Source organism: Ochotona curzoniae, unplaced genomic scaffold (assembly GCF_017591425.1).
Source record: "Ochotona curzoniae isolate NIBS_2020 unplaced genomic scaffold, NIBS_Ocur_1.0 contig_883, whole genome shotgun sequence".
NCBI lineage: Eukaryota > Metazoa > Chordata > Mammalia > Lagomorpha > Ochotonidae > Ochotona > Ochotona curzoniae.
Genome location: NW_024466599.1, coordinates 5987419 through 6005757, shown reverse-complemented (window position 1 = coordinate 6005757; position 18339 = coordinate 5987419). Strand labels below are relative to the sequence as shown.

The window sequence follows — 18339 nt, the reverse complement described above, 5'->3', positions numbered from 1 at the left end:
GGAACTCCTGTGAGCCAGTTCTCTGAACATCCGAATCCTGCAGGCCTGTATGACTGCTGAGCAGCCCTGAGGTCCACGTGCGCCTGGACGGTGCTGCCGGCCGCCCTTCTAGTCAAGGAGGCCGAGGTCGATGTGGAAGTAGACGTAAGGGAAGTAGTCCTGGTTACTGAGCTGCAGGCCAGGGATCTCCACAGAGGCCTGCAAGAGGAGACGGGCCTGAGCGCCACCCGCACTTGCCCCAGCCCCACCTGCCTGGGCTCTTGTGGAATGGAGGCTGGCAGCAGGCTGCAACCACCTCTCTCTCTCTCTTTTTTTTTTTTTTGGTGAAAATACTTCTCAAGCCAAGCACCTGCCCACCCTGCAGTAGCACAAACATCTCTGGGCCTCTAGCTGCATGCAGGAGACTGGCAGCAGCGACTTAGCCAAGCACCTGCCCGCCCTGCAGCAGCACGGTCACCTTGGGGCCTCTACCTACATCCAGGAGACTGGCAGCAGCGACTTGGTCCAGGTGTCTGAAGACAGAGTTGAGGACCTCCCGAAGGCGCTTGGTGGCCGACTTCTTGTGAGGCTGCAGGAGGACTGCCTGGAAGTTCACGGGCAGCCCGTACCTTTGCAGACAGACAAGACAACATTAGGGCACTGCTCCCAAGTGCAGACCCTGGAGAATTAGCCCGGCGGTCATGGGAAAGCTCAGAGTGGCTGCCAGAGCAGAGTGCCTGCCTGCAGGGCCAGCCTTCCTGCCTCTGGGTGCTTGGCTAAAGCCCCACACTGTTACTCTGCTCTTGTCCACTAAAGGAGAGCGACAGCCTGGTCAGGCTTGGGATCCCTGGGCTGAGGGGATGGACAAGACAGAATGTCGCAGAGATGCCCAAGTCATGAATCCCACAGGCCTGTAGCAGACCCATGTTGGGGTCCACTGTCTGCTGCTGCATCCTATCCACATTTGAGAGGCCCCAGGGCCCAGTGTTCGTGCTAGGCCTGCCTTGCCAGCCTCTGTTGGCACTCCTGAGGTTTCCCATGAGCCCTGAGCTTCATCGAGTTGCGTTAACAGCAGTGGCCAAATTGACAGCCTCCTTGTTTTGTTCTCTGGGATCAGCCAGGGGAACATGAGCAGTGAGGTGGCCATACCCTCACCCTCTCCCTTGCCTGGTCTACAGACACAGGCCCTTCAGCTGGGGACATGCAATGAGGGGGTCTCCAGGCAGAGTTTGTTAAACAAGAAGGGGCAATCCAGCTGCCAGTGTGTTCTCCCAGGGACTCAGGCCCCTGTGCTGGCTTCTCTGCAGTCACTTCATCAGGACCTGGTGGGCTCTCCCACAATGAAGGTCCAGACCTCGGCCCCTGTCTCGGTGTCCCGACTCCAGCCATTTCCAGGTCCACTCCCCCTCTGGCTCACTCCCAGCGGCCAGTGTTCTCCCATGCTTGCTCTCAGGGCCCTACCCCATGCCATCCATGCCTGGACAACTTGGGGCTTGTCCCAGGTGAAGTCCCAGTGCCCCCGGGCTCCTGGTACTCTGCTGCTTGTCTTCCTGAACATCCACTCGGACCCATTCTGCTAGCCCCCAGTGACTTCCCAATACCTGTCCCCACCAAGACCTCACCTCACAGAGACCCTTCCTGCTTGGCATTCCCCCTGGCTCAGGCCCTGCCCACGTCATCCTCTGCCCCCAGGCCTGGAGGGGGAGACAGCCTGGCGGTACTGGGAGTTCCCCTTCCCACAACAAGACCAGATACAGGAAAGCTACTACAGAGACCCAGCATGCCCAACCACACTGGAAGTGGCTGTGTGCTCTGGGTTGGCTAGGCTGCACCCCGCCCCCCCACCTGGCACTGCCAGGATCTTGAGGGCTGTGTGCATGCGAGGCCCAGCAGGGTGAGGGTGCAGGTGTGTGTGGGGCAAAGAATGAGGAAGCAGGCTCAGATCTGTGCTTGATCAAGCTACACTGACAGCCCCGAGGACAAGGACTTGGAGGTGAGGATGAAGAGGCTATAGCAGCACTTGGGCAGGCAGGCCCCGGAGAGAACTGAAGACGGAGGGGCTGGGTTTGTCCAAGCCGACCCTGAGTTTGGGGTCTGCTGGTGGGAGGATGGGGAGAGGAGCCCATGGGAGCTGGTGGCACCCTGTGGGGGGTGTGCTGGGAGGGACAGGTCTGGGTGCTGGCCAGCTAGGCACAATGCTGCCCCTGGGGCCAAGGGACGCCAGACAAGTTCAAAACTGGGCAGAAGAGCTTGAGCCACAGAACACTTCCTGTTTGAGTCCATTTTCATTAAAAATGTAGTAAAACCTGTGTATTATTGTTAAAACCCTCAACAGCTAGAAGGGCACATACCAGGAAACCAGTGTGTTTCCTCTTGAGGTTAAAAGTACAGAGGTGCCTCACTACACATGCTTAGCCGTTGCTTCGGAAGTCTGCAGACCTGCTGCTTCTGTTTAGAAAAGGCACGGCAGGGCGGGACGGGCTCTGCTACAGGTAGCTTGGGGTCTTCTTTCTGGGCTGACCACTCACCACACACCTGAGCACAGACTCCACGAACACTCGCAGGGCTTTGATGTGGATCCAGGCAATGAAGGCCTCACTGAAGTTCACCTTGAGCCAGCGCAGCAGGGGGCCCTGCAGAGACAGGGCAGCTGGTCACTCCTGGTCCATGGCCACCCAAGTGGGGGCTGGGGTGTGGACGGAGCACCCTGAGCTGAACAGCAGCGCCTAGGAGGCAGCAGAAGCAGTATCGGTGGACCAAGACCTGAGCGAGCCTCAGAAACACCGTGTCCAGGATGCAGGGCACCGAGCAAGCCAAGTGGGGCAGCCAGCCGGCTCAGGCCAGTGGACACCACGCACCCGGCATGGGGACTGTCGGCAGGTGCCTAACAGGCATCTGACACTGCACAGCCAAGAAGCCCATCTTCTCAGAAGGCCCTGCCCCAGCCACTAGTGCCAGGGGCCATGCCAGCCCATCTCACATGACCCCCGCAGCTGCCACTGAGGCAGGTGGAGCCAGACCCCGCAACCTCTGGTGCCCATGTTCGTCAGGGGTGAGACCAGGGCAGTCCAGGGGGGCACAGCTGAGCTGCCCGACCACCATAACCAGTAGCCAGAGCCCTGCGCATCACCAGCTCAGCCACCTGCAGCAAAGGCAGCCTGGCCCACAAGCACCAGGACAGCCCCGCAAATGCACAGGAAGGCGGGAGTGGGGGCTCCTCGGATCGACAAGCTCCAAAGCCGTATCAGACCCCAGGAGAGGCAAGGCGTTCCCAGAAGCAGCCTGGGCTGGCGGAAGATGCGAGCTTGGGACCCCCAGGCTCCCGGAGGTGTTGCTTACCTCGCCCTCGCCCTCACTCTCTCTGTCGCTGTGCCCCGCAGCTGGCCTATCGGGGTTCCCTAGCGGGGTTACCTTAACCTTGTGGTCCGGGAAGGTAGAGGATCCCTTTTTAAGAGCAACACAGGAAGTTTGCTAAAGGTACAGAAATGATTTATTAATCTCTTGGCAAACAAGCATCTCAAACAAACACTTCAAAGCAATCTCTGGAATCCTGGCCCACCCAGGGAGCCCTCTGCGCTGACCGGGCCAGGGCTGTAAGCACAGAGCCAGTACTACATCATCACTGCCCCCTCATGCCCTGTGCGGCCATGGTCAGGGCCATGGTCACCAGCAGACAGGGACAACACGGGGAGCCGCAGAAGCAGCCCTGCATGCAGACTTCCTGGTGCTGGCCGTGGCACCATGCAGGGCCTAGCCAGGGCCATGGTTACAACGCCTCCCGGCCCACCACTGTGGCTGCAATCGCAGCTAAGGCCCTGCACTGGTCTCCAAGTACACAGAGCCCTCCAGCTCCTCAAGCCCTCCCAGCCCCTTGGATTGACAGGCACTTCTCGGATATGAGATGCTCCCAGGCGCCTGCTTCCAGGCTATAACAAACACCCCAGCTGGCAGCCGTACTCCTGGGGCAGAAGGCAGGTTCCCTGATCATGGAAGGCCTGGCAGACCTCGCCCCTGCTATGCCACCTTCTTGCCAGCTGGAGGCCTCTGAAAGCTGCTGGGCTCTAGCCCCATGCAAATACCAGGGAGACTGAAGCTGAAGGCATCAGGGAGAGGCCCTGCTGCAGAGAAGAGCTGGGGACTCCTGGCAGGGCAGGGCTCAGGGGAGCCACCCTGGGGAAAACATGGCTGTGGCTGTGGCCACTGTTGGGAGGATCCCCCAGGGCTCAGGGGCCTGGCCCCCCTCCCCGGGACTCTCAGGAGCAGGTGTCCACACCCATCATGCGCCTGTGTCCTTGGGTTCAGCTTTGGGGGTGGGGAAGAGGAATCCCCAGGAAGCATTCAGACGTCATCCACCGTCCCCTTCCTAAGGGGACACAGACTAGAACCACAGGGGCCCCAAGTGCTCATTTGTGCTCACTTCCAGGGAGGGGGCTTTGGCCCCTAATCCTCGCAGAGGGACATGGGCTGAGAGCCAGGCGGATCCCTAAGCTGTCATCCCCCACAGCAGGAGGGCCGGGCAAACACTCTGCCACACTGAAGCACTTGACCCGGTACCCTACCTGCCTCCCACAGGCACGCTCACCACTGCATGTTCACATACACACTGTTCTTGGAGAGAGCTGGAAGGCATTCTACTTACTCATCCTGCCCTTCTTTGCATGGCTGGAGGCCGATGCCATGGGAGGGGGAGCCGAGTTGGCCCACCGCAAGGACAGGCCCCTCCCTTGTGGCTGAGCTCAGCCCAGCGTGCAGTAAGGAGTGACCTTCCCTGAGCCATGCTGCCTGTCCCCATCAGAAACAGGCCCCGGTGACCTCTCTGCCCTGTGACCTGTCCCAAGAGGGCATGGTCATGGCTGGAAGTCTCCATGCTAAGGAGCCAGGGAGGAAAGGCAGGTACTGCTGACACCTGGAAGCCCACGGCCAGGGACAGGCACTGCAAATGGTGCTCACACTGCAAGCCCCACCATCCAGCCGTAGCCCAGGCAGCATCGCCATGCCCCACCCTCCATGGAAGGCGCCAACACCCTGGGCACCTCAGCTGATCTGTATCCCTCTTGCCCTCCTCTTCCAGGGACTCCACTCTGGCAGCCCCAATGGGGAGGGGCTTGGACCCCGTTGCAGTGGTGGGCTCCAGGGACGGGCTGCGGGCTGGGGTGGGGGGCTGTACTCACATACTGTTGCTTCTTATCAGACAGCAGCCGGGTCATCTCGTCCCTCTCCCTTTTGATCTCGTTCTCATCATAGTAGAACTCACGCACAGTGAACCTTCCGAGCCAGAACCAGGACTTGGCACCAAGAAGCTTCCAGGCAGAGCAGAGACCCCCTCCCCAACCCGCCAAGGCATACCAGCCAGACCCCACTCCCACCCACCCACACTCGCTCCCCCAGGAGCCAGCGCCACCTCATCCTCACTTGTTTTCTTTCGCTTTGATTTTGAAATCATCAATCACTTTCCGAAACAGAGTCACGGTGAAGAGGCCGCCCTCACCGTCCTCGGCAATCAGCCTGTCGGGAGAGGCATTCACCCACTGGAGCCAGGGTCACACCCCTGGCCACGCTGCACCCAGGGCAGCCCCTGGCATTTCCTAACCCGGGCTTGTCCCTTCACACCCCCTCCAGGCTGGGTCCTCGGCGCTCCTCCCTGCCCCCATGATAACTGGGTCACAGTGAGGCTCATTTGGAATAAGCTCCAATGCCTCCCCAGGCATTGTATCTGCTGTATCACAAAGTCCCAGCTGGACAACCCACCTAGCCACTCAGCATCCCCAACAACATAATATGGGTCCAGGGATTGGAGGAAGACCCTGACAATGGGTGTCCTTGGGCCCAGGACGTGTCCCCTGCGTATGCTGGCCTAGTCACCTTCCCTGCCTGGAGGAGCAGATCACCTCAGATCACCTGTGTGCTCACCCTCTGACAACGCAGGGCCTGAGGACTCTAGCCCAAGAGGCAGAGCCACCTGCTGAGCCCAGCTCCATGGTGCTTGGCATACCTGGGACACAAATGCCCGGAGGGCCACTCCAGCTGACCCCCTGCAAACCCCGCTCCTTCTCCTCCTCTCTGCAGACCAATTGCCAACTGCCACCATTTTTCCCTGTGACCCCAGGCTGTGGCCATCCTGTTCTCTATACCCCTCGGCTTAGCTACTGACAACCTCCTGGGAGAGCCCAGCTGCCAGCAGGTGCCCCAGGAAGAAGCCTCCAGGGAGGTCAGGTGGGCAGGCTGCCATCCAGTATGTGGTAAGGCAGGAGCATGGGCAGGCCCAATCGGAGTGCTCTTCAAACCACAACAAATTCAGATGTGCACAACACTACACTGGCAGCAGCCAGCCCACCTAAACTATCAGGCAATTGACACACAGGTGACAACTCCCTCCCAGGGCACAGACTGCAGGCCCGCAGGGTCAACATCCCAGTGGACACAGCCATGACCCATGCCTTCCTGCCCTGATCCCTACAGGTCACCCACTGAGACGGCCTTTGTGTCCTGCAGGTGGCCAGTTCCCAGGCAGTCACTGGAGCCAGGTACACACGAGACCCCAGCACCAAGCTAAGAATGAGAGGCAGAGGGTGCAGAATGGTCCTGGTGCCTCATACCCAGGGCATCTGCCCTCCCCAATCCACTCCTAGGGTTACCTGGGGCATGCCCCACTTACTTGGTCGACCGAGGGACCACCATGTCCGAGAGGGATTCATAGGTTTTCTGCCATTGCATGTAGCTTGGTCTGCAAGAAGCAGGCACCGTTGAGGGATCTGGGCAGCCAGCACCAACACCCCTCCCACTCTAAGTGAGCAGGGGCAGGCCTGAAAGGAGCCCTGATATCCCGAAGCCCTGCTGTGGCTGCAGTGAGTCCCTGCCAGGACAGGCTGAAAGGGGCGAGAGGGATGGGCTGGGCTGCAGCAGGATGAGCTCGAGCTAGCTTCCCTGTACGGGAGCCTGACAAGAAATGACTGGGAGGCTCCAGGCCCACAGCAGGTGTACGGTAAGCAGTGGCTTCTACCACTGCTGCAATAACTCCGTCTGCCCAGGGGCCCCAGCAGGAACACCGCTTCCCTGAAGTCAGGCCAGAGGGGGCTGCTCTGCCTCGCCCCCCAGACTCCGACGGAAGGCGAGACTGCTAGCCACTGGGGCTACCCGGCTCTTCAGCGACAGGCCAATGCTCCTGCCCCTTCCCACCCACATACTTGGGGACGATGACCAGCAGTGTGATGAGGTACTCAGAATCCAACACGAAGTCTTCCTTGCTCACGATGTCGCTCAGAGTCCGAGTGAATAGGTTCCCCCTGAAAGGGACAGGGACCAAGGGCCTGTGGTCAGCCACCACTCCCACTGGCCCTGGCTGTTGGCCCACCCTGTGCAGCCACCTCCTCCCCTCCCTCCCCTCTGTGGATGGGAGCTTGGCAGGGACCCAGGTGCTATCACCAGGCATGGGAGGGGCTGCAGAACCCAACACCAGCATGCCCTGCTGTGCCCTGGCGCGAGCCACCCGCTGCCGGTGGTGAGCCAGTGGCTCAAGAGCCTCAGGTGTCAGTGCCGGCAGCCTCAGCCGAGATGGGCCCTGAGAGATCAGGCTCACTTTACAGACTCTTTGGTTCCGCAGCCAGGAGACACCCGTCCCAAGCAGCCTCGCACAGGGACCCCAGGAATGAAGGTCCTGGGCCAAGCAGGGGGTGCTGCTCTAATGACCATTCACAGTTAGCGCCCATGGTCTGGCTGTTGGCACCAAACACAGCATTTGCACCCAGCTGGGACAGTCCGCCTCTCCATCAAGTCCTCATGTGTTCACCCAAGACCAAGGGCAGGATCCCAGCTCCCAGAGACGCTCAGGCGGAGGGTGCACGCTTGCCTGGTTGCCCCCTGACTGCTTCCTGCACTACATGGCAGTGGACAGGACCCCAGAGCTGCTGCAGGCATGTCCATGTCCTCCATGGACCTCAGCATCCTTCTCTGCTTTCTTCCACAAGCCCAGTACGAGGCCGCTTTTCAGGCGTGTGCTGAGTCAGTACCAGGGGCTGCTTTTTGCTGCTGTCTGCACCCTGATGGCTTAGTGCAGCTCCAGGGCACAGTCGGAGTTTGCCAAGCACACACCACCCGGTCACGCCCTGCATGCGCCTCACGCCATGGAGCACCGAGTACCCCAGGGTGATTCTCCAGGGCTTTGAGTGGGCAGCCCTCAGGGCTGGCACCGGGCTGCATGACAGCCTGACCTGCCCCAAGGCCTTCACACAGGGTTCTCATCTGCCTGGCCCACACCCCAGGTGTTCTGTGAAGTCAGGCAACCCACCTCGAGGGTCCCTTGAGGTGGAGGACACTTGGAGCTGCCTCCTCCACGTTTGCCCCGCCCAGGCCCCTGCAGCTTCCCCTTGCACACCCCCAGCCACAGGGCGCTCACCACCACCCAGAGAACCCCCACCACAGACAACCCACTTTCTCACTGATGCAGCATTTGGCTCCCTTCGAGCAACTGGGGAAGGTGCCAGGGTCCCTGAAGCTCCTGTGCCCCAGGTTTCAGGGCCCACAGTGCACTCTGCTTCTCTCCGAGGGCCAGGCCTGGACATCCCACCCTCCCGGGAGAGCGTCCATGGGAGGAAAGGAAGGGCAGCAGCTCAAGTGCTGGATGGGAAGCGGGGGGCATGTATGGACCAGAAGCATCACATTCTCCTCCAGGTGCCTCCAGAGAGGTGCAACCAACCACCTCAGCATCTGGCCCTGTCTCTACATACAGTCTTCTCTGCACATAGCCCTGGACACAGCCCTCTCTGCACATGGCCCTCTCTGCACACGGCCCCGTCCCTGCACATGGCCCTCTCTGCACACAGCCTTCTCTGCACACAGCCCAATCCTGCACATGGCCCTCTCTGCACACAGCCCAATCCTGCACATGGCCCTCTCTGCACATAGCCCTCTCTGCACACAGCCCTCTCTGCACACGGCCCCGTCCCTGCACACAGCCCTCTCTGCACACAGCCCTATCCTGCACATGACCCTCTCTGCACACAGCCCTCTCTGCATACAGCCCGATCCTGCACAGGACCCTCTGCACACAGCCCTCTCTGCACACAGCCCGATCCTGCACAGTACCCTCTGCATACAGCCCTCTCTGCACACAGCCCTATCCTGCACAGGGCTCTTTCTGTCTCACTGTCACTCCTGTGCATGGGCATAGACTCCTAGGACCCCAGTGATGGGAAAGGGGAATGCAAGGCCAAGAGCAAGACTCAGATACGTACATGGATTTCTTCTCCAGGTTCTCCAGGGTGGCCTTGAGGGTGCTGTAGGCAGCCGTGCGGGACTTCAGGTCAGTCTCAATCTGCGCCAGTTGCTGCATGGGAAAGGAGACAGCCCTGGTGACCGTGAGCATGGAGGCGGCAGGCAGAGCTCACCCCATGGCTACAGACTGCTTATGGAGTTCGAAGTAAAGCAGCAGCTCCAGCCAGGGGTCCAGGCGGGCTCAGGGCGAAGCCCCTACCCTACACTTGTGCCCAAGGAATCACAGCCAGAGTAAGCCAAGTCCAAGCAGATTGTACAGCAGACCCAGCTTGGGGTAGTCCTCAGGACGGTGACAGCTGTAGGTAGAGCACCCCAAGTCGGTTCTTCTGTGAGTCCTGCCCACAGGGAGTGCCCCCCACTACCTCGCTAGGGCTCCAGCTGCTATCACGAACCCCCAAAGCACAGCATCCCTGGTAAGGATCACCTGCAGCCCAAGAGCCTCACTAGGTCAATGCCCATACGGATGCCCTGACCACGTGCTAAGCCACGTGTTCCCGCCTCCATGAGGCCCTCCTGGGCCCTAGGGCTGTGTATCACTTCACGGGCAGAGGGCCAGGTGGGAACAGATGTGGTGCAGCTGGCGGCCACTGCCGCATGGTGGGAGGCAGGGATTGCAACTTGCGATAAGCATGCTGGGCAGACCAGCGGGCTCAGTCTGACCATGTCCCTGCAGGAGGACCCACTCTCAGCCAGCACCAACTGCATGACAAAGTCAAGGGCACCAGCTCAAGTCCTAGCTACTCCACTTCCACCCCAGCTCCCTTCCTAGAGCCTAGAAAACCAGCAGAGGATGTTCAAGCCATGACTTGCACCTGCGTGGGAGACCTGGCTTCAGGACGGCTCAGCTCTGGCCTTTGTGGCCATTTGCGGAGTGAACCAGTGGATAGAAGAGCTGTCTGTCTCTCCTTCTCTAAATCTGCCTTTCAAATAAAAATAAACAAAACTTTAAAAAAATGATACAACTTCATAACTAGACTATACAAAGTACTTGACAAAAAGTCTTGTGACTAGATGAACTTTGAATTTTTTTAGACTTTGCAACATTTGAATATTTGCATAAATAAATAAATAAAGAGTTCTCTGGGAACAGGACCTAAGTCTAAACATGAAACTCACGCATGTGTCCTAAGTTACACTCATGAAGGTGATCTTACACACACCTCCAGGACACCTGTGTGTTGAATGCAACCCCCTCACATGAGGTCAGGTGAGTCATTTTCCACCTTTGAAGTCATGTCTTTGAAGTCAAGTCTGTCCCTACTGATTTCAAATTGATTTCAGATTCAGGTGTTCCCATTAGAGATGTGCAACTGTACCAGGCAACTCTACGATGCAGCCACACAGTATACAGGACCACAGCCAGATGCCACAGGCCGCTATGCTGTGCCAGCCAGCTCTGCTGTGCGACCACACAACGTTCCCCGTGCTGCCCAGCCAAGCCCAGCACCCCACACCACGGTGCAGCATCAAGAACAGGAAGTGGATACGGGTACAACGTATGGAAAGTGTTTTCCAAACTATTCTAATTTCCTTTTATAAAAAGAAAAAAAAATGATAAAGTCACTTGACTTCCTTGTTTTCCTGATTTTACCAGAAGTCAACAGACAGCAGCTCAGGGACCTGGGGCTTGAAACTGCAGTCCCCACCGCACATATGGCCTGGCTGGTGACCCGACACCAGCTCGCTAACCGCGCTGGGCTCAATGTTCAAAGAGCCATAGGGAGGTAACACAGGCATTCGTGGATAGATTCAGTCTCCTCGGGCAGAAAACAAAGCAGGAGCTAGGCGTGCCCCATGCATGCTCCCAGTGCCTGGGGGCAGTGCTGAGAGCACCAGGACCCAGGGCCACTGCCTCTGCTGCCTCTGAGCCTCGAGCCTCATGACTCACAACTCAGTCCTCTGCCCCTCCTCACCTGGGGTCAGGGACCTGGAGCTCCCAGCTGCCCCTGCAGGCTGAGAGCATGCCTGCCATGTGATCAAAGCCTGGGTCCTCCCTCCCCACACTCCCCGCTGGCTGACCAGTTACTCTGGGCTGCCCCCAACTCAAGCCTCCTGCACAGCCACTCTCTGCCCCCACCATCAGGTGCACAGGCTAAGGAGGGGCTTTCCTGCTGGAACTCAGGGCAGCTGGCCTGGGTCAGTCCACAAGGAACTCCATGATTCTGGATCTGGGGAAGGGGCATTGGCTACACACTCTGCCAGAAGCCACACCTGGCACAGGTGCCTTTTGGAATCACTGTCCAATTGTCCCAGGCGGGGCCTACCCCTTGTGAGGCAAGCAGCACTCACCCAGGGAACTTCACCTGGATTCCCCGGTCTCCTGGTCCCACCTCTCCAGGGGCCTGGCAGCTGGTGCCCTGCCTGGGCTCGGGGAGGACATCCAGAAGCCCCCCAAGTCTTTGATCCTGGCACTCTGGGATGCACTCCCAACTGCAGGCTGGTAGGGGAGGACGGTGAGGGCTCAGGGTGTGATGGCAGCAGGGACAGGCGAGGAGGGCCAAAGGTCACCCTCTCCAGGAACCTGTGCTGTGGGGCTGTACTGCCCCCTTGCAGGAACTGCAGACGAGCAGACAGCTGACTGGGGAGCTTGAGCAATGAGCTGACTCAACGGACTCCACTGAAGCCAGACCAGGCACTCAAGGGGTAAGGCAGGGTAGAGCTAAACTCCCCAACATTTGAGGGCTCAACTCCCAACTGCCATAGTGTGGGGTATCCCGGAGGAGAGGGATGGGAAGCATGGGGGAGCCCAGTTCTGTCCAGAGCTGCCCAGAAACCCCAAGGCCGGATGCTGCCCAGGCACAGCAGAGGCCACACCCCAGAAACCCAGAGTCCCCATGGCAGCCTCTGCAGACCACGTGGCCAGGATCTACTTCTGCCCTCAGAGGCCGAGGTCCCCAGAGAGCACCCCTCTCACCTTTGCCAGAGTGTCCACCACACCCGCCAGTGGCTGCTTCACGGGGTACTTGGCCATGTCCCATTCGAAGTGAGTCACAAAGGATGTGAGGTCCACTGGAAGAACAAAGACATAGCTCACCCAAGAGAAGGGGTCTCCGTCTCTTCACACAGCCAAGCACGGGCCTGGCCACCCATGGAGGCAACCAGTAGATGCCAACGGGCAGACCCAGGGTTCCAAGGGGGAACGCACTGCCCAGGGGTGACAGCACCCATGCCCCTCTCCACACCACAGGAACAGGCCAGGCCAGGAGTCCTGCAGCAGGTGCACCACGGGACTGCCACCCAGGATTGTACAGTATGTCCAGCCATCAGGCCAACTTGGCATTCACCAGCCGTCTGGGCCACGTCGCCCTCTGGGTACCATGCTGTTTCAGGGTTCCTCAAAGGCAGGCTGGAGAACACGTAGCCAGGACCCATCACAAGTCCCTTCTGAACCCAGCACTGGATGTCTCCAGCCTGCACTGTCAAGTTCACAGCAGGCATTGTGAGTATCAGCAAAACCTTTCAGCGGGGGCAGCTCTCCCCACAGGACTAGATGCTGGAGAACTAACCAGGCCTAACCCTGCTTGGCTTCTGAGATGGGAGGAAACGGACAGTCAGGGTGCTGTGGCCACAGATTCAGCCTGAACCCTTCCCAGTGAGCACAAGGCACTACCTTGCTTTTCCCCATTTCTTTCCCCACCAACAAAAGCCCTCACCTCAAGGTGTTTCTGCCCCACCATGAGAGGCAATGCAGCAAGCAGAGTGGAGTTCAGAGACACGCAGCATGCAACAGATCATGTGCAAGTTCGTAACCAGCTGGGCCCCCTTCCCTGAGCTTGGGGAGCCCCAACCCGTGCCTGCTCCAGCATCCTCACTGAGCCTGCTTCAATGCACCTGCTCCAAGGTCAAGAGCTGATGCCGCAGGTGTTCCTAGCTGCAGGAGCTGCTAGAATCCTCCCAGCAACCTAAGGGGTCTCCCTCACGGGTGGGCTTCCAGCCTCAGCTCCGTGCCAGCCTGTGCTTCCCAGCACATCACCATGCACACAGCCCCTGCCCTACTGGGCATTGGACACCCTCCCCTGCACCCCCTGCACACCCGACTCCAAGATCTCAGCTTGCTAGGAGACCACCAGGCAAACAAGAGCCTCCAGCAAGTTGTGATGGAGAGGGTGGGAGCTGGGAGGACGCAGGCCGGCGCAGCTGCCCCCAGGAAGTGTTCTGCAGCCTCGCTGAGACAGAGGCCAGAAGCAACAGAGCTGACACAGGACCTGTGTCAAAGGGTACAGTGTCAGGCAGATAGCACTTGCAGTGCCAAGTGTTCCAGAGGGGGCTGGGCAGCAGGACCAGGACCTGCTGAGGGTCATCATCAGGGTTGTGCCTACAACTCCCATCCTGCATCACTGTCAATACCACTCCATGCCCACTCAGACAGCAGTGCTGGATGGGCCACCACCCAGTTCCTCACGGTGCCGGCATACCCTGCAGGTTTCCTCTATGGCTGCTGCAGAAACAAACTGAAGAAAGGTGGCGTGGAGGGGCATGAGGGGCTGACAGGGAGGGGGGACACACTGTTGAAGGAGCAGTGGGGGGCCATGGCAAGGCCCCACTGGGGAGGAGGCTGGATACGCAGGCTGGGGACACGAGAGGGACACGCACTATGCCAGGTAGCCACAGAGCAGGCAGCAGGGACAGCGCAGAGGTGAGAAGAGAGGAGTTCGGCAAGGGACAGGCTGGGGCTGGCATGTGGGCGGACAAGCGCCAGAGGAGTAGACTAGGAGGGGATGGACCTGGGACAGAGCCACCTACTCCACGCCTTACACTCACGGAAGGCAGGGAGGCTGACAGCTCCTGTGGGGGAGGGTGTGTGAGTCACTCATTTAAGTCACTGCTCATCTCCATTAAGTACTCTCATTATCCCCACTCCACAGATGCGACACTCCAACACAGCGAGTTACATAACCAACACCACTATACAAGCCGCGCAGTCTAGATGTCACCCTTGCTGGCAGGCAGAGGGCACCGTGCTTGCCTTCCACGCTGAGTCCACGTGAGGGTGCTAAGGGGACTAAGCTGTGCCCTGCTTGAGAGTCATGCTCAGAAACTGCCCAGATTGCCCAAGCGGGAAGAATTGAGTTTCTACATTGACATCACTGATGGTGAGTCAGGGCCTGGGTACCTCTAAGGCACGGAGGGCGGGGCCTCAGCCCAACAGGCCTCATGTCCTTAGACAAAAGGGCATGATGGAGCTGGGCTGTGCTCTGTCCGCCAGCACAGTCCAGGGAAGGCCAATGGGGACCTGGCAAGAAGGCTACCCTCTGCACCACACAGGCCAGGCAGGCACCTGACCTTGCACTTGTGGCCTCCAGATGGGCCTCTGCTGCTCAGCTTCTCACATGAGGGTGTAGGGGACTCCACCCAAGCAGGCCAAGGCCAATTTGGTATCAGTCCTGGCACTGTGACATCACAGATACAGCCAGGTCTAGGGATAACGATCGGTGATGGCTAGATGCTAACAGGGACTGTGGTCAGAGGCTGGACAGGACAGTTCCAGGGGTGGGGGCCTCCTGCAGCACACAGCAACCTGAACCCCACTGTGGGCAGGTGTCGGGCAAGCACCACACCGTGGGCTGAGATACCATATCAGGGCAGCCACAAGGATGGACATGGGCCTCCCTGGCAAAGCTCCCAGCCACACCAAGTCACATGAGGCTCCTCCCTGCTGCCTGGGTCCTTCAGCATCCAGGGTTTGGGGAACCCGGCTCCGGGAGGCCGTTGAGCTCTGTGATGTGGGGACAATGTGTGGCCACTGTTCAGCTTCTCCACAGGGGTAGAGCCTGTGTGTCCTGGAGCCCAACACAGCACCCAGCAGAGAAGGGCCTTTAAAACATTCAGCTTGATGACCAGGTGGCTGCTGTGACTGGCATGGCAAGGTTGCTGAGGGCCCAGGCCAAGCCCTGGTCTCATGTGTTCCAGTGTCCTGCCCTCTCAGGGCGTCACCCTCTCCCCTCCACAAGTTCTGACAGCTCCACCACAGGTGGCCCAACCCCAGCATGGCACAGAGGGCACCGTGGGCCTGGACTTCAGGCTGCATGTCTGAGCCACACCACCTCCCAGGGTCCAGTGCATGCCCAGGCCTGATGGACTCTTAGCACAGTCCAAGGGGATACTGGATCAGGCAGGAGCTACTGAAGTTTGTAACTGCAACCCCTCCCTCTCCTCATCTTGTCCCAGAACCAGATACTGAACCTTGGCCCAGGGCACACTTGCAAGGGCCCTCCGCCCCCTCCACACAGGTGTCAGGGATCCAATGCCATGCAGGGACTATGCGCCACCCCTCCCCTACCCTCCTGTCTCTTCACTGCAGAGAAAGATGGGCCTGGCCACTCCTGTCCAGGATAAGAAGTCAGGAAGCCTGGTCCTCAGAAGGGCCCAAGAGGAAACCATCACTTGGATGCCAAAGGGACACACACAATACACAGCCCACACCTGCTTAGCCCAGCATTCTTAAGTAAAAGCAAGGCCAGGCAACAGACCGGAGTCCAAAGAAACCTAACAGCTGACTGGGTGATCATTACTAACTCCATAAAGGGCCAGACTGAGCCACTCACCCAAGCCATGGCACGTTGCCCAGGCAGCTCATGGTTGTCCTAAATTGCCCTGGAGGAGGTGACCGAGATCCCACCTGGAATGGCAGTGAGCTCCCCTGGATGACCCTGTCAGTCATCTGGCCAGGCCTGCCATTTGGATCACATCCAGAAGGTCTAGAAAGGTCTCAACACCATAGGACTTGTCCCAGCCTTCAACAAGCCACCAGGACCTGGGCTGGCACAGGTGGCACCAGGGTCTTGGCCTGGGACTGCTTCACAGAACCTGCTCTGGAAACTGCAGCCCCAGAAGTGGTTGGCACCCAACTTGGAGGAGGCCTCAAGGAAATGAAACAAGAGATAGCCAGCTCTCAGAGTTGCAGCCGTATGTCTGGGGACAGCCACCACATAGCAGCATCTGGCATTACACAACACTATTTTGAGCAGAAGGTGCACATCATGGGCACTCTTAAATGCAGTGTAAACGCTCATGTTCTAAACATCAATTCCTTATATGTAGAAAAAGTAGGCGTGGGCTCAAGTCCTGACTCCACTCGCCCTATGCCCCCAGGGATGCTGCAGTAATGGGTCAGATGTTGGGTCCCTGCTGACCACGTGGGAGATCCAGACTGAAGTCCAGAATCTTGGCTTCTAACTGGCCTAACCCTGGCTCAGCACTTGCAGAATATCTTACTCCATCTTCCCACACCTTTCTTTTTGCTTTCCAAATAAAGCGAAAATAAATAAGTAAATAGATTTTTAAAAAGATGTCATTTGCCATTAAAAGAAGGAAAGGAGGGAGGGTAACAGCGTTCCTTGTGTTAGATCGGCCCTTCACTCTACAGGCAGACAAGCTGCCTTGTGGGAAACAGATCAGTTGGACACCTGGCCAAAAAAATTTTTTTTCTTAGAATGAACAGCAAATAGCAGGGTAACATGCGGACTGCATTTGGGGAACTGTTTGGTAACTTCTCACCCATATGAACTTCTCTTGGCCCTAACATCATGCCCGTGTTTCATACCATCATTGGAGTGGAATGAAGAACACCAGAGGCACATGGCCCCTTCTCACGCTCACACCTGGCATGCCCAAGGCCACACAGAGCAAAGCTGGGCAGATGAGCTGCTGGAAGGAAGGGACCTGAGGACCACCATCAAGGTGAGCAGCAGATGCATGCCAGGACACACAAGTTCACCTGCAGCTCCACATGGCCAGAGCTCTCCCACATGCTGGTGACACACTGAACTGCCTGAGAAAGTCAGGGAAAGAAACAGAACTCTGGCCGCCTGAGTTGCACCGACATCATTATTAGACAATGAAGATATTCCTTGAGAAATTGCTGCACCCTGATCACTGCACTTCCCTGACCAAACAGATGCCCCACCTTCCCAGGGACATGCAGGGTCACACTGAGCACACACAGCAAGCTGGGCACAACCTACTCTTTAAGCATTTCATTTTTTCCTTCAGACCTGCAATGCAAGAAGGTGGAGTATTAGGCACACAAAGCCAAGTCCAAAGATGGGAGCATGCATGTTCCCACCAGTCCACTCAAACAAGCAGAAGCAAAGCATCAGTCACACTCATTTAGATATCTCCAAGCACAACAGTACTGCTGAGTGCAGAGTGCACAGCTTTGCCCAACTTGCTAGTTCAGAACTTTCACTGACAACTGGTGAGGGCTCCAGCCAGTGCACAACCCCACAGACAAGCCATCCCATCACTTACCTCCATTGGCCAGGAGATTCTCCTGGACTTTTCCCTTTGAGTCTTCCAGGACTTCCAGCACACTCTGAGCCATTCTCTTTATGAGACTTTTGGAAGAGAAGAAAAAGACAGTGAGAGCAGGAAGCAGCAGGACACGGTGCCACCTTGGGGAATGATGGGCAATGCAGGCAGAGGGCCTATGAAGGGGCATGGTTTTTGAACCAGTAATTCCACTTCTGGGAAAAACGTCTCAAGGAAGCAGGGCAAACAGAAAAGCCTTTCTGAATTAAAAGAGGTGTTTTGCAGCATAGCTGGTGTGAGTCTAATCGGGAAAGTGTGACAATAGGGGATTGTTCAAGTTGACGATGGTACAGTTACTCAGGGGTTACCCAGCTGCCATGGAAAACGAGGTCGACAAAGAACTCCTGATATGGAGGAGCAAGGCATGCACTACATCAGGTGGAGATAACCAGGACACTCAGTGACAGGCGGCTGCATGGAAACCTCCTGGCTTTCTGCATTTCCTATTATGATCCTGTGCTGTATTTGTAACTAAAAAGCCAGACTGGATGGAGGCTTAGGAAAGCATGATAAAAGGAAAGAACAGGATGTGGGGTAAAAAGCCTCAAATGTGTCCTGACTGTGATGTTGCTCAAATGTGTGATTTTGGCTAAGTGGATTTACTTTCTCCAGACCTCAGTTTTCCACACCTATAAAAGTCAGATACTGCCCACAGTGAGGACTGCTGGCAGCACTAAGGTAAATAATCAGGCATTGGTCTTGCAGCATCAAGCAGAGGCTGCTTCAGGAAGCTGACCAGTCACGAATCCAACTGGAACACAGGCCTAGCCAGGATCAAGA

At 57.8% G+C, this 18339-nt stretch overlaps 1 protein-coding gene across 3 annotated transcripts in view; it reads right to left on the bottom strand.

Annotated features, from left to right (window-relative positions):
- Window positions 1-108: 108 nt before the first annotated feature.
- Window positions 109-18339, bottom strand: part of ATP6V1C2 (ATPase H+ transporting V1 subunit C2) — a 39268-nt gene continuing 21037 nt past the window's right edge. The window contains exons 3-14 of one of the 3 annotated variants that reach the window (XM_040992828.1): window positions 17500-17585; window positions 17214-17243; window positions 12164-12258; window positions 9210-9301; window positions 7164-7262; window positions 6635-6703; window positions 5392-5484; window positions 5151-5244; window positions 3319-3450; window positions 2515-2612; window positions 476-608; window positions 109-198 (exon numbers count right to left, since the gene is read on the bottom strand). In XM_040992828.1, coding sequence (XP_040848762.1) covers window positions 109-198; window positions 476-608; window positions 2515-2612; window positions 3319-3450; window positions 5151-5244; window positions 5392-5484; window positions 6635-6703; window positions 7164-7262; window positions 9210-9301; window positions 12164-12258; window positions 17214-17243; window positions 17500-17585 — 1111 coding nt within the window. The remainder of the gene's footprint in view (window positions 199-475; window positions 609-2514; window positions 2613-3318; window positions 3451-5150; window positions 5245-5391; window positions 5485-6634; window positions 6704-7163; window positions 7263-9209; window positions 9302-12163; window positions 12259-17213; window positions 17244-17499; window positions 17586-18339) is intronic. The other 2 variants (XM_040992827.1, XM_040992829.1) reach the window with 2 other exon arrangements.